Source organism: Zootermopsis nevadensis, unplaced genomic scaffold (genome assembly GCF_977971745.1).
Source record: "Zootermopsis nevadensis isolate Lab colony 2312 unplaced genomic scaffold, Znev_1.0 Znev_ptg000011l, whole genome shotgun sequence".
In the NCBI taxonomy this organism is placed as follows: Eukaryota; Metazoa; Arthropoda; class Insecta; order Blattodea; family Termopsidae; genus Zootermopsis; species Zootermopsis nevadensis.
Window position 1 is genome coordinate 3,931,521 of NW_028259143.1, and position 14,030 is coordinate 3,945,550.

A 14,030-nucleotide genomic window follows, 5' to 3' on the forward strand; every position below is an offset into this window, starting at 1 on the left:
GCCCAAGACAATGAGAATTTGTTGGCTAAAGAAAAAATACCAAGCCTACCAATAATGTCCTTCCATAAAATTAAAAATAAAACTTGTAAGAACATCTTTGTAGGCTGTGTGACTCACCTTTATTGCAATTAGAGCGTGAGGATGAAACAGATGAATCTCTAGCCTGCAGATTATCTGAAGCGTCCCTTAGATGTGCCAGCGCTAGAGATTCAACGGATGGAGCAGGAGGTGAATTAATCATAATTTCAATTTCTAGGTCATCTTCACTTTCATCCAAGCTCTGAACACGGTCAGACACGATGCCAGAAGTGGTGTTAGATGACGTGTTACTGATAACAGATATTCGTTGGTCACTATGATGTCCTTTGTAATTTCCTGAGAGTTTTGCCAGTGACGGAAATTCGGCACCAAGACTCCGAGAGTACATGTAGCAGTCACGGTAGCGTTTCCGTTCTAACAAAATAAATAAAAACACTCATCACTCTAATGTTCAAGGTTATTTAAATTTGACGTAAATGAAAATAAGTTAAATTCAAACAAAACAAAAAAGTACAGATGTTCTGTAAAGTTCATTATTTCAAAGTTTAACAGTGAACATCTTAGAGATCAGTACGATTTGAGGTGTTCATGGCGGTAAGTATGAAGATGGCCGTCTTCTGGGTTGCAGCACCACGCAGTCTGCTAGAAGTTTACCAGGCTAAAAGAAGCCACAACCCAGAAGACAAGTATGATCTTAAAGACCTCTAGAAACATTCTGCACGTTAATCAACTGTTTAAGACTACCTTCTTCCTCTCTATGCCGAACTTCAGATAGGCGGGGCTGGATCGCCATACTGAACTGATGTGTGACCCGGCATAAAAAGAGGAGGTGTTTGCTCTTCTCATCACTGTTGGTGTAGTAGGTGAATTTCTCGCCTGACACAGGCGAGTTGAGTGCTCGGATTTCAAACTTCTTTCTCTACAACAGGAGATGCATTGTACTTAACATACATTAGTTGTTTATTACGGTACCATTTCAATATAGTCTTCAAAAATATCATTGCGGAGTTTATAAGAGTCAAAATACAAAATCCATTAGTTCCAGTTACCATCAGTCAAAAAGTTCTGTCGAACAAAGATCTAAGTGACAAAGTTATGTAGAGTAAACACTATAATGATTCATTCTGAATCTTGATTATAAATATTATGATCAATTTTCCACCAGCAACAGTTATATTACATTCATTTATAATAGTTAAAAAGATATTCACTGATACAGAGCGTAAAAATGCAATAGGTACTACATGAAACATCGACTGGTACACACCGTTATGTTCAGATGCCATGACATAATATACCTCAATATATCTCATGACACAGACAAAACAGATCTGCAATCTCAAGGCTGTGAACCTGCTTACTTGTCACTGGTACATGAGGCGCTGAGATAAATGACACAGGACACGCGGGGAAATGGTTAGGTTAGCCACAGTACAATTGAAAGGCTGCAGATAAGATGCTTCTACTGCAGGAGGAGGCAAACCACAATCTTTTCGAAGATTAGCCTTCAAGAAGAAATTTATTGTGTAAGATTTGAGGTCCCCACTTAATGGTACGTGCACCTTGTCGTGGTGGTGGGGCTTTAGTACCTCAGTGACCCCAAGAGCTACTGGTAGGGCCTCCCTAGCCAGATTGGTCGAGGGTGAGAGGTCAGACTAAGACAGGTACCCTGGTCCTCCAGGTTGGGGGTTGGTCGCAAGGCTAACAACCTTGCACTGTGAAAAGGAATATGTTTCGAAACCTCAATCAAAGCCTCGGACAGACGGACTTAACAGACAAAAGGATGGAAGAGTAGTCTGGTCGATGGTGGAAATCTGCCAGACTACATGGCACAACATCCCAGAAGACAGAAATCTTCAAGAAATTTATTACAGTAAAAGAAAAGTTCCGTTATATCATTAGGTTTGACAAGGATGACCTCTGGGTTCCAGCACACAAAATCAATCACAATCCCAATACAGCTCATGTACTCGTACTCAGAAGTTTGCTTATTACTTCCCCAAAGACGGAATAAGTTAAAATATTGGTAATGCATCTGACACACTTTGAAGGCACCTGATTCCAAATCCCAATTGAAAACAAGTAATCTTAACTGTTTTTTTTTTCTTTCCCCCCCCAGTTCTTACCCCGAATATGAATTTAAAATTGCTCTTGTACATGCTGAGCCATCTACCTAAACTGAACAAAAGTTCAGCCACTCACAGATTATAAACACCCAACAGCTACGACATCTCTCTTTGATCCTGTACTACGTCTATTTCACGACTTTTATAACAAAATAAAGTGATTCTTGCTCCAAAGATTTCCAAAACAAATATAATGCATGTTTCATCACCAGAAACACACAGAGACACTTTGTGATTTTCGTGGCCAGTCACAAGAGCACACGATCGTATTTCACCAAACTTTATTGAATACAAATTTTGTTTGCTTCATTATACTAATTACTATGCCAATATTAAACTAAAATTACTTACATCGAAACATAGCTTGCCGATATTAGTCCACAGGAAACCTGTTAATGACTTCGCAGAATTTTCCTGGAACACAAGAATAAACATTACGAATCGGATTAGTTCGGAGACAGACCACAACAGACTCGTCTCAAGAAAACATCAGGAATCGCCAGAGTAGAAAAAAGTTGCAAGTGCCACACATTACTTACATTAACATAATGAGCATTTATGATGTATTAAAAGTAAATGGAGTGCCATTATGGATAACAAGTCAGGAAATGTATGCATAGTGAACGTGGAGCATGTATCAGGCACAGAACAGAAGAAAAATGGATAAAATATTTTTCAGAAAAACTCATATAAAGAATTTAGCTTGATTAAGATTTAGAAAAACTACATTTTAGATTAGGTCAACATTTGTAATGAAATCCAGAATTACAAAAATCAAACTGCAAAATCCTAGCACTTTAACGCACTTTAGTTTGAGAATCGTGCTAATTTAGAGAACTGCGTTCTAAGTATGTCTGGACAGTGCTCTGAATTTACTGTATCACTTATAAAGAGGCAATCTACCAAAATTGGAGACAGTAATGACAATTCCTGGCAAACTTCCGTCATACATACTTCATATATCTCAATGCCCTTGGCGCAGATGGCGAGCCACACGGAGCCATGGCCAACCTCCTGCTTCTTGTGTTTGAGCCTATACAGATGAGCATTGTGGGTAAGAGGAGACACTTCTGCAGAAGATGCCTCTCGGATGTACTGCAGTTCGGCTTCCGATTTATTGAGTCCGTGGTTCTCCCTGTGCAATGCCGAAAGCGTCTGCACTAACTGCTGGTTCCCAGACACCATCTGAATATCAATCATGTACGCCATTAACATTTCCAATTATTTTCATAACAAAGAACAACTCTCTGCATTCAAATATTTGCTCAAAATTGTTCTGACAACCTTCTCTTCCACCAAAAAATACACGCAAACAAACTTCTTAAAATAAGCCATAGTACTTACTTCTTGGGGAAAATACTCTTCAGGCTTGAAGTAAGTTTCAGCGTGTGTCTCCTCCAAGTAGTCGCCCAGATCGGCTTGAAGTGCGTACCCTGCCAGAAGGTACAACACTTCCTCTGATGAGTTTGAGTGAAGTAACCCCCTCGACTGCACATTGCAACGCAACTGAAGATAGTAGTGGTGCCTCGTAACTTCGTCCCTGAATAAAATAAATTCATAACATTTCACTGTCACTCCTATTTTACAGTCATTGAGTTAGTACGAATAATAAAAAATACTTCGTTTATGGATAAAGTGGCATAAATCACATGTGTGTGTCCTTTAAAATCCATACTACCTGCGTAAAAACGCATCGAATTTTTAGGAAAATTACTTCCATCTTGGTTAAAATGCAGCCTATAGGTCTTTATCACCAAAGACTGTGCCCTTGGGGCCCTTACTAAACACCATGCTTACCAACTGTTGGCAGTAAAGCTCTTAGTGGGTGTATGATGTGTCTCTCCCTGGTGTAATACGAACCTCACCATCACATACACACTTTGAACAATTAAAAGAGGCATACACGTAAACGTTTGTGAGTGAACAGACTAAACCAACAAAGAAACTGGGGGTTAGTGTCAGTCGAGGGTTTGAGAGATAAAAAAATCCACCTTCAGTATGTACTAGTAAGTGGTGAATGCTCTTGTCGGGCTAGTAGTGCGCTGCCAGACCACTAAACTGAAGGAATACAGAAGAAACGTTTTACTACATAACACTACAACAGCATGTTGTTACTATAGTACCTCAGAACTGTCATGTGACTTCTTAATTGGGTTTCACAGCATTTTAATTTCACTACTAGTATTCTGAGCATACAAAATAATATAGTACATGTAAAGGGTGTCTGGGTGTCTTATCTTATATTTTACAGGTACAGTGAGGTAGATTTATAAAAGTCCTGAAGAAATTAAATTAAATACGTACGTCTATGACAGTCTGAAGCACAACTTAACATTCCAGTTAAAACTTTTATGTTATAATATTGATATTCTGCACTGTAGCCAAACATCATTACAGTGCTCATCTAAACACTGAACCAATCAATCAGTCTCTATACCTCTGGTCTTCAAATTAGACACACCAAACAATTAACGTTGGGGCGTATTAACCACTCAGCCCAGTCATCATAAATAGTCACGTGATATCCTCACCTGAGTAATAAAGGGCTGTCCACGTAGAACTGGACACGAAAATAGAACGTGAGTGAAGGTTTCCCGCTTGCGTCCAAGCCCTGCAGAGGAACAAATTAACATTTATGTTGCATATAATATTTATAATAAACCACCAAGATGATGGAGGCAGAAATCACCTATGAAACTTCTGTAAACTTCTATTACACTACGTCGCACAGCATTCCTAAATGTTAGTAATTATCCACATGGTGCTAGAGCCGAGGATCACAATCGATAACATAAAAGCAGGCATGAAGAAACACGCAGTTTATACACGGTAACATATCTTTATTCCAAGTCCCAAGGTAAATGCTTAGGTTGCCAGAAGCAGGTTCTTCGGTACGTACAGCATGAATCACAGTAGAGGCGTGACATAACTTCATGTATCTCTATGGTCGATAGAAATCGATTCTCAAAGATCGAACTGGCTGCGGTTTGTTTACTGAAACAACACGAGAATGCGCCCTGCGGTAGCCTTCTGTCCAACCACTGTTTTTCTCGCAGACTGTGGCAAGAGGCCGCTGCTCGGACCACGCATTAGGAACGACTTAATGTGAGATTCAGACTTTGCAGAGTTGTCTTTAAGTCATCATCACTGGGTAACAGTTCTTTAATCCACTTTGCATTAAAGCGTCTAGCTGATCACTCATCTCCCGAGACATTATCATGTGTGGAGCTTAGTCTCCGGGTCCCTAGACACCTTCTTCGTGGTGAGGTGACTGGTTACAAGGAAAACTGATTTTACAGAAACATTTATTGTCATTACCTGTGAAAACAAAATCTTATCTGTTGTCTTTTACCTAATATATTTTAATTTCCTCAGTAAGGTCGCCGTCATTATTTCAAAAGTAGCAAATTTGTTCACCCCCAACACATCCTGCGGGCAGGGCAGGCTACTGCACTCGCTCCATCGCATTCCATCGTGATCTCAAACCAAACTGTTCCGCAGTTGTACACAGCCTCACCCTAAGTGATTATAGCGTTCCATCCAGTAACGCATATGTTCGGCCTTCATATAAAAATTGCACCGTGTTTCAGTTCCACCTCGCCTAAAGCTAGGAAATATATCGGTTTACTGTTATTCTTCCTACTGCGTAAGCTCAACAAAACTTTAAAACAATAATCCACAAAGCAGACATACTATTACTTACAAAAATTATCATAAAACTGCAACTGTTAAAATGGCGTCTAACCAGTGCCTAAAGGGAAGGCACTGCGGTAAGAACAGAGAAAAGTCACAGAAGATCTTTTGAATAAGAGCCAAAGGATGAGACAAGTCACGTAATTCAATTTACAGAAACACATAACTACGGTTCAAGCGCCAAAATAATTAATTCAAAGCCAGCACCTGGCAGAAAAAGTATGGTTGCTCATTTACTCTACGTAAAAAAGAAAAGCTGCTACAAATCAGAGACGATTCTAGATCTTAATACAGAACTCTGTCCCCTCTAAAGTTCTTTAATAGGAATGAAAGTTGGGAAGGTTCGGTTAGTGTACAAAATGCATCGCAAATAGCTACCCCTGATGACTGAGACAGTATGACCTCCGAAACGTTGGTAAACATCTACCATACTACACGGTGCAACAACCCAGAAGACAGAAATCTTCATTCTCATCGCCCTGATGATGGAGGCAGTATGACCTCCGAAACGTTGGTAAACATCTACCATACTACATGGCGCAACAACCCAGAAGACAGAAATCTTCATAGCCCTGATGATGGAGGCAGTATGACCTCCGAAACGTTGGTAAACATCGACCAGACTACAAAGCGCAACAACCCAGAAGACAGAAATCTTCATAGCCCTGATGATGGAGGCAGTATGACCTCCGAAACGTTGATAAACATCTACCATACTACATGGCGCAACAACCCAGAAGAGAGAAATCTTCATAGCCCTGATGATGGAGGCAGTATGACCTCTGAAACGTTGGTAAACTTCTACCAGACTACACAACGCAACAACCCAGAAGACGGAAATCTTCATACTCGCCGCTGTGAAAACCTCAAATCTTACCTCTACCTTTTATTCGCACGTTGAATAAGATCACTCTGGCTTGAGCCTCGGGTTATAAATCAACAAGAAGTGTTCAGGTTTTTAAATTTTATTTTTAAGAGAATAAGAAAGAAACTGATGGTCTTGAGGTTAGGTTAGGTGAACGCTAAGTAAAACTGAAAGACATTAGTTACAGATTTGCCGGCAGCTCAGTAAGAACTGACTAGTGCAGTGCCTAATCCAAACATACAAAATCCACACCCACGGAAGGATTCTTGTGTAAGAACTTTGACGTTCCTGGATACAGCCTGAGATTTCTATACAAACTTTTGAGACAGTTCACATTCATAGCGCAAGGTCTATTAAATTTGAACATTAAGATCGTTCATTTCTAAAGGGTTCAGACAATGGTGGATAAATATTCTTTGTCTGGACTTTTTCCATCGTCCAGTGACGGAGACTAACTCTATCTGACGGACCCAACTGAGTAGGTACCTCTCGCATGAAGACAGAGCCAGTTTCCGAAACTTCGCGGTTTTCATTTATTTTAAACAAGGATGATGGAAAGAGTCCAGACAGAGAATTATATTAAGATCGTTGTCTTCTGGGTTTGTACGCCGTAAAAACCTGAAATCTCACTTGAACATTCTTCCATATTTTAATTTCATTTCTTCACGAAGTCGTCAAATGTATGGTAAACCTAATTCGTTACTCTGCAAATGCAAAATCTTTACATTTTTGTCTTCATTTGCCGATTTTTATATCCCAGAATTCAAACTGTCTACCATACACGTTCATTTGTTTTCGTAAATGTAATTTATGGTGTTCTACCACTTACACAAATCATAAAAAAAAACGAAAATTAAACGTTTAAATAATTGTTAGCGTCGGCTGCTAAAATCACTGAAAGAGGAAATGACGATGGACCAGTCTAAACTTCCCAAGAAATTTAAAGTGATAAGATCCTTCCATCAAGATACCTCTGTGTTTTCACAAATCAGATTTACGTAATGTGATTCAAATAAATCGTAAGATTAGGCAGTTGCAGAACACAACAACAGGCAAATGGTCAGCCATCGTTGAATGTATCAGTGGCTTACGTCCAATGTTATTGTCTCCGTCTCGCAAGTTCAGCTCACATTCAAAACTATTTTTTTTACTATAAAAGGTCTGATTTGACATTTGTTTTGAGCATAATTCGACCTACCAAAGAGTCCTTTTTCCCACCATTAATAAATAGAGTGAGACGTTAAAACGGCGTAAACAAATTATTACTACGAATAGTTACGTATGTGTTGTTATCAAAACATGACGGACATGAAGAACTGCAAATATCGAATTTCGACGATACACCAAGATCGATATTTCTAACAAAATATAATGAATAATACAGGCTTGCTTATAACCTGACGACTTCGATATTTACGATATATGAATGTTACGGAACTTTTAACCGAATTATCGCTAAAATTCTCGTTGATGTCAATAAACTCGGACCATGTTTCCAGCATTATTTTTGCAACAGGCGTAAATAAGTCGTTCTTGCTTTCAGTGACAGACAAAGCTTCCTTCATCCAAGAACTAGCTCACTTCTGACAGCGACCTCAGGTTTCCCATTATTATGAAGATTAAAAAGAACAAGAATACTGACTTAAAAAGAACGAAGATCAGTCAGAGAAAACTCGACACTGCAAATGCAAATGAACACGTTCAAACAAAACGACATTAAGGGCTCGGCATTCTGTAGACATGAGGGGGTAATGTATTACCTACGTATCTGCCACCTCTGAATTAACCGCTCGAAAATCTAAAAGGAAAAAAAAAATTAATAATGGTCAAGCCCTCGACTATAAATAAAATTATTTGGGTATAAATTAACTGGACTGCCTTAAAAACAACCTGCCAGATAATTACACATAATTCAAATGTTAAAGGTAGTCCGTCGTCCTCTCAGCAGAATAGACTCCACACAAAACTTCCTTCGCCCAGCGTTATTAGCTTAATGAAAAATGTCCCCGGCTACGTCGTGGTGCCGAATATACTAGTCATAATCATAAATACAACAAAACATCTGCTAGGATTATTTTTCATTAATAACTGCAGGATTGTTCGTTAGTTACTGTCGTCATCACGCATTCAAATTTCTGTATATTTCCCTCATTTTCTATTAAATAAAATAATTGTATTGGTTCTTAGAATGTTCTAACACGCGCAATAACATGGGATGTTATTTACGACATGTACGTACAATTAGTTTTAACGTTAATTTTATTTTGGGCTTTATATACTTACAATTTCACCTAGTAAATCAATTCACTACGATAAAATACTTTATATTTGTTTGGTTTATTATTATTCGTCTTTTGATAGTGACATATATATCAGGAATGAGGTTCTAAAAATGACACTAAACGTTCGTTTTTAGATCATAAAACATTTGTCAGTAAAAAATTAAAGACGCCCCTAATTTATCGCACAAATAAATAACAATAAAGGAAATAAATATAAAACTAACAAGACTCACTTTTCACAGAATTTACGGGTATTTGCACGTAACGAACACAATGTAGAAACGGGCTATAAACATTAATTAAATATACAGGACTGAGACGCATCCATAAGTAATTTCTGACATGGAATGCCTCAAATATCGCCTGAAAATGCCCAGGAACATATCTGATTTTTGCGTCAGGCCACCGAATTCCCCGCCAGTAAGATTCACGACTTTAGATATTATTCGAACAACCGACTACATCAATCCGGCCCTTACCCCTTCTGGTCATTTATTCCACTGTCGATCAGCTTTAATGAAGTAGTCAGCAGAACAAGCTGACGTTGAAACCGAAAGCTACGAAATGTAGGAATCTACATATTAAGAGAAGCCTGATCATGGAGGTGTTTCAATTGAGCAAATACTTGTACCTTGGATTTACATCGTGTCGTAAAAGAAGAGGATGTTAACTACGCGTGGGATGGTTCTGGTAACCAGTTGCTTGGATGGACGAGGGTGTGGTCTGCACAACCAGTGGGTAGCCCAGTAGCACAGCATGGCCGTACCAACAGCCAACAAAAAGTCAAACGCTCCTGCGTACAAGAATAGCCTAAACCTCTCATTATGATTCGTCCCAAAAAAATGCGAACACCCATTCATTATCTCTTCATTAATTCACACTCTGTTAACAGGTCAAGTGATAACAGTACATACTGTGTTTATGAATTTCATATGAGTCTCACAATAAACAGCGATTACTTCCTTAAATAATTCTGACCAATTTTGATTAAAATGGAAGCGTGTTCATTAAAATATCTCGTCGAAATCACAACTGCACGTAACATAGTCCTTCTTGAGAAAATAGAAGTAGCTCAGATAACCGAAATAAATAAATAAAAACATTTTATGGAACCCAAAGATCCATTCATGTATTCACGACAGCCCTCCACTATACTCTGTTCCAAGCCAGATAAATTTAGTACTTAACCTCACCCACTATTTCTTTAAAACCTTTTTAATTTTGTTTCAATCAATTTCTGGGTATCTCAAGTGGTCTCTTTGGTTCAGGCTTTCCGACAAAAATGACGTGTGCAGACGGGAGGATAATATTGAAATGCACCTTACACAATCAGAAAGGGAATGTAGATTGGATTCATCAGGCTGTGGATATTGCCAAGTGCCAGGCTCTTGTAAACAAACCTTCGGCTTCAATAAAAAGATAGTAATTCCTAACCATTCTTAAGAAGGACTCAGTTGTACGGAGTCCATTAAATAGTTTTGATGGCTACTGAAAAGGTCACTTCATTCTATTCTTTTATCATATCAGAACTGGGAAAAGAATGAAATTTTCTGTTTCAGTACTTTGAGGTTCATAGTTCATTCTTCCAGAAAAGAGAGTCCAACGACCTTCCAAACCAGCACACACACACACACACACAACACAATAATTGCTTTTTAATGAAGCCCACTGAAAAGTCTGGTACGCCCTTGAGGAAATTACGTTTACATGGCGTTAAGCTTACAGGCGTCTGCAAAGAAGCCTTCCACAGGCTGCCCGTGCATTCCATTTCCATTATTAAGTCTTTATATTAAGGAATTTTGATATAACATCGTACTATACACTTTCCAGTCATTCATAAAAATAACTACAGAACGATTCTCTCGTGTACTGTAAAAGCTTAGAAAGCGACCAGACAATATTTTTACACTTTATTAAGCAAAGAAGGACGTAAACGTCGAAGATGGCTGTTTCCTAGGATGTTGAGAAGACGTTTCGGAGGTGATTACCGCCGTCATCGTCCTCATGATGGAGGCAGTAACCACGTCTGAAACGTCGGCTCAACATCCTAGAAGACAAACCATCTTCATCCTCGTCGCCATGAGAAGCAAAAGTCTCAGGAAATAAGCCTTCGTCAGCGGGGAATTTATCTTCGATTTCATACTGAAATTCTGGAGGCTTATCTCAAGAAACGTGCGCGCATGAATGGAAAATCGTCCATTTGGGAAGATTACGTCATGCTCTTCCAGAAAACGTTAAATCGGGGAACACATTGTGACTGGTTATGTTTATCACCACGCATTTTAGGTGTTCTTCACGCTTTAGTGCAACTGAAGAACACTTATGGGCCCGTCCATGTCATATCATCACAGTTACAACAACGACATTAAAACACATTGTTACAACAATGCCCTCAGATCTTTTTTTTTATTTTCAGTGTTCTGTCTGAGGACAGGTCCATATGAACAGGATCCTTCCATCCTTTTCTCGGACTGGGACCTGTTCATATACGTTCTTGGCAGATGATCCAGAAGTGGTTTGCCATTGCCTTCTTCTGTGTGTGAATGGAGTAATTCTTGGGATGCCACGGAGAAACCGGAGAAGCCCCCGGAGGAAAACTCCGTGTTGCCTAGACCACGGCCTTGCCCAACACAAGTTATAAATTCGTGCACCGCCGGGAATCGAACCCGGGACCCCAGGATTACAAGGCCAGCGTTCTAACCGCTAGACCACCGTGGCATTCCTCAGATACCACTATTGCACATGCCACTCACTTGAGTGCCCTGATGACGTCATCACAAGCATTATGGCATCAAAAACACCTCTGTAATTTTTGCGTACTCCGAAGAGTACACACACCTTTCCAAACTTTTATTTTCGCACTAAAGTGGGCGGAAGGCAACAGGACAACCGGTTATTCTGTGGTTTTACTCCATTCTGGGGGACACAGGATAATATTAAAGTTTAGAACGGGGACATGATTTAACCTTTATGTTGCATAACCAATGAAGCTGATACGACGTTGTCAAATAGTATATGGTACTGTGGGAAGTGCCACCTAAAGAATGTGGCTTAAATAAATGACGCGGGCCTTCGCCAACACATCTTTGTACAGACTGACGCCTCGTATATGAAATTATATTTGATTGTGTGTTCAAAATTTGTAATTACGTTAGAAACCATGGTTAAGTACCTCGTGATGGAATGCGGCAGAGATGAAAACCGAAGTCGGAGGCCTCCAAAGTGGGAAAGCGATTAGATTAGCGCCCCCAGGCAAGGCGGATAACAGGGGGGGAAGTTGAGGTGACTGGCGGCCCGGACTGTACAACCAAGTTCTGCTCCTCCTACTTCAGAAAGGAATGCCATCCGCGAAGTACAGAATGCTCGACTTTAAAATCAACAGGAACTACCACACACGAACCCCATCCATTCACGACAATGGCAATATCCCATTGTTGCAGCTCATGCACTGCTTGAAATCGGCGCGGTCGTAGTTTCAGCTGTTTTGTCACTCAAAAAATGTGTTGTCTTACTCGGTACTTCCTTGTCACGTGCTTAACAAACGAACGAACAAATACACCCGCACCTCAACTGGCGTGAGCAGCAGCCTAGTAAATTCGATGACCTTGACTGGAGTATCGTGGGAGGGAGAATCGGAGAGTCCGTCACACGGGGTGAATCTGCTTCAGATTTAATTTTTGTAACGCAATACGTAATCGTTCGAGTTGCATTTTAAATAGCACACCCTGTATGGCGCGAATTTACGCAGTATTTTAAATTAAAACTTGCCTTTAAATTAAACATTCCTGCTTCTGTACAGATTTTAGGAACCAGTGAAGTTGTCCCTATACACATGAAGGCGTATGGTGGAGAAGAGGCATAGCTCCATTCATTCTCAATCTTGGCACTAGGTCAGGTTCACATTTCGGCCGCTATTTTCCCCTGTGCCTTTAAACAGTAGACCATAAGAACTCGAGAACCGGTTTGGAGCATTGACGAACAGAAACCTCCATTAATTTTCATTTAATAAAACTCGTAGAAACAATAATAAAATATAAATAATAATGAATCGCAAATTGTACTCATTTCACCTCTCAAGAATTTGTTGTAATGCGACGCTCAGATTTTCATTGCAAAGATTTTAATCCGTGGAAATATGCGACATCTTCTGAGAAACACGTAGGCCTGAGGTCGGAAACCTTATAAGGTTGAAGAACAGTTCTTTTTTACAATATTCTTAGAAAACCTTTGGTCAGCCACATTATATTTTTGCTTCAAGTGATACCAGACAGCCGGCCACAGTGGTCACGAGGTCTGAGGCACGGACCTCGTGCGCGTGGCCGCTGGGACCGTGGGTTCGAGTCCCACTCAAGGCATGGATGTTTGCCCGCGTCTTTCTGTGTTTGTATAGGTAGAGGCCTTGCGTCGGGCTGATCACTCATCCAAGGAGTCCTACCATTGTCCAAACAGATCAAAGAAATGAATAAATGAACCTCAAGAAAGAAAGAAAGAAAGAAAGAAAGAAAGAAAGAAAGAAAGTGATACCAGACAGAGATACTGTAGAGCAGGGGTGGCCAACCCGTGGCCCGCCTTGAACATTTTTCCGGCCCGCGAGATTCATCACACTTTTACAAAATATATTTTATAATGGCCAAAGTAGTGAAAACCAATGTATTAAAAAAATACATTATTTGTGGGGATATATAATTTTATATGTGGCCCGCGGAGTTATGATGCATTTCCAAAGTGGCCCGAAAGATCATTTGGGTTGGCCACCCCTGCTGTAGAGCAACAGTGGTGCAAAGCCGAACAGAGGGATTCGAACTGAAGAGTCTGTGAAAGCCAGTTCGTCAGTCGCCCTAAGCTCGTACCAAAACATCTTCTGCCTCGGTTATGACAATTTTCAGGCAGGAGGCTGAGTCGATTATACATAATTCTCGAGCCGTAGATCGACTGACCGCGTTTTAACGACGTTACACAAACATCTTTGGTTATGATGAGTGATGGAAAATCAAAAATGGCGAATCAGGAGACGAGTGCAAGTAG

The 14,030-nt window shown here is 39.9% G+C and overlaps 1 protein-coding gene across 2 annotated transcripts in view; it reads right to left on the reverse strand.

The window, feature by feature from the left end:
* The window catches only part of ex (FERM domain containing expanded), an 80,843-nt gene that overhangs the window by 8,021 nt on the left and 58,792 nt on the right, over positions 1 to 14,030 (reverse strand). The window contains exons 5-10 of one of the 2 annotated variants that reach the window (XM_087347100.1): positions 4,697 to 4,776; positions 3,510 to 3,705; positions 3,120 to 3,350; positions 2,517 to 2,579; positions 784 to 958; positions 118 to 453 (exon numbers count right to left, since the gene is read on the reverse strand). In XM_087347100.1, coding sequence (XP_087203226.1) covers positions 118 to 453; positions 784 to 958; positions 2,517 to 2,579; positions 3,120 to 3,350; positions 3,510 to 3,705; positions 4,697 to 4,776 — 1,081 coding nt within the window. Of the gene's footprint in view, positions 1 to 117; positions 454 to 783; positions 959 to 2,516; positions 2,580 to 3,119; positions 3,351 to 3,509; positions 3,706 to 4,469; positions 4,630 to 4,696; positions 4,777 to 14,030 lie in introns of those variants that run through there. The other variant, XM_087347101.1, reaches the window with a different exon arrangement.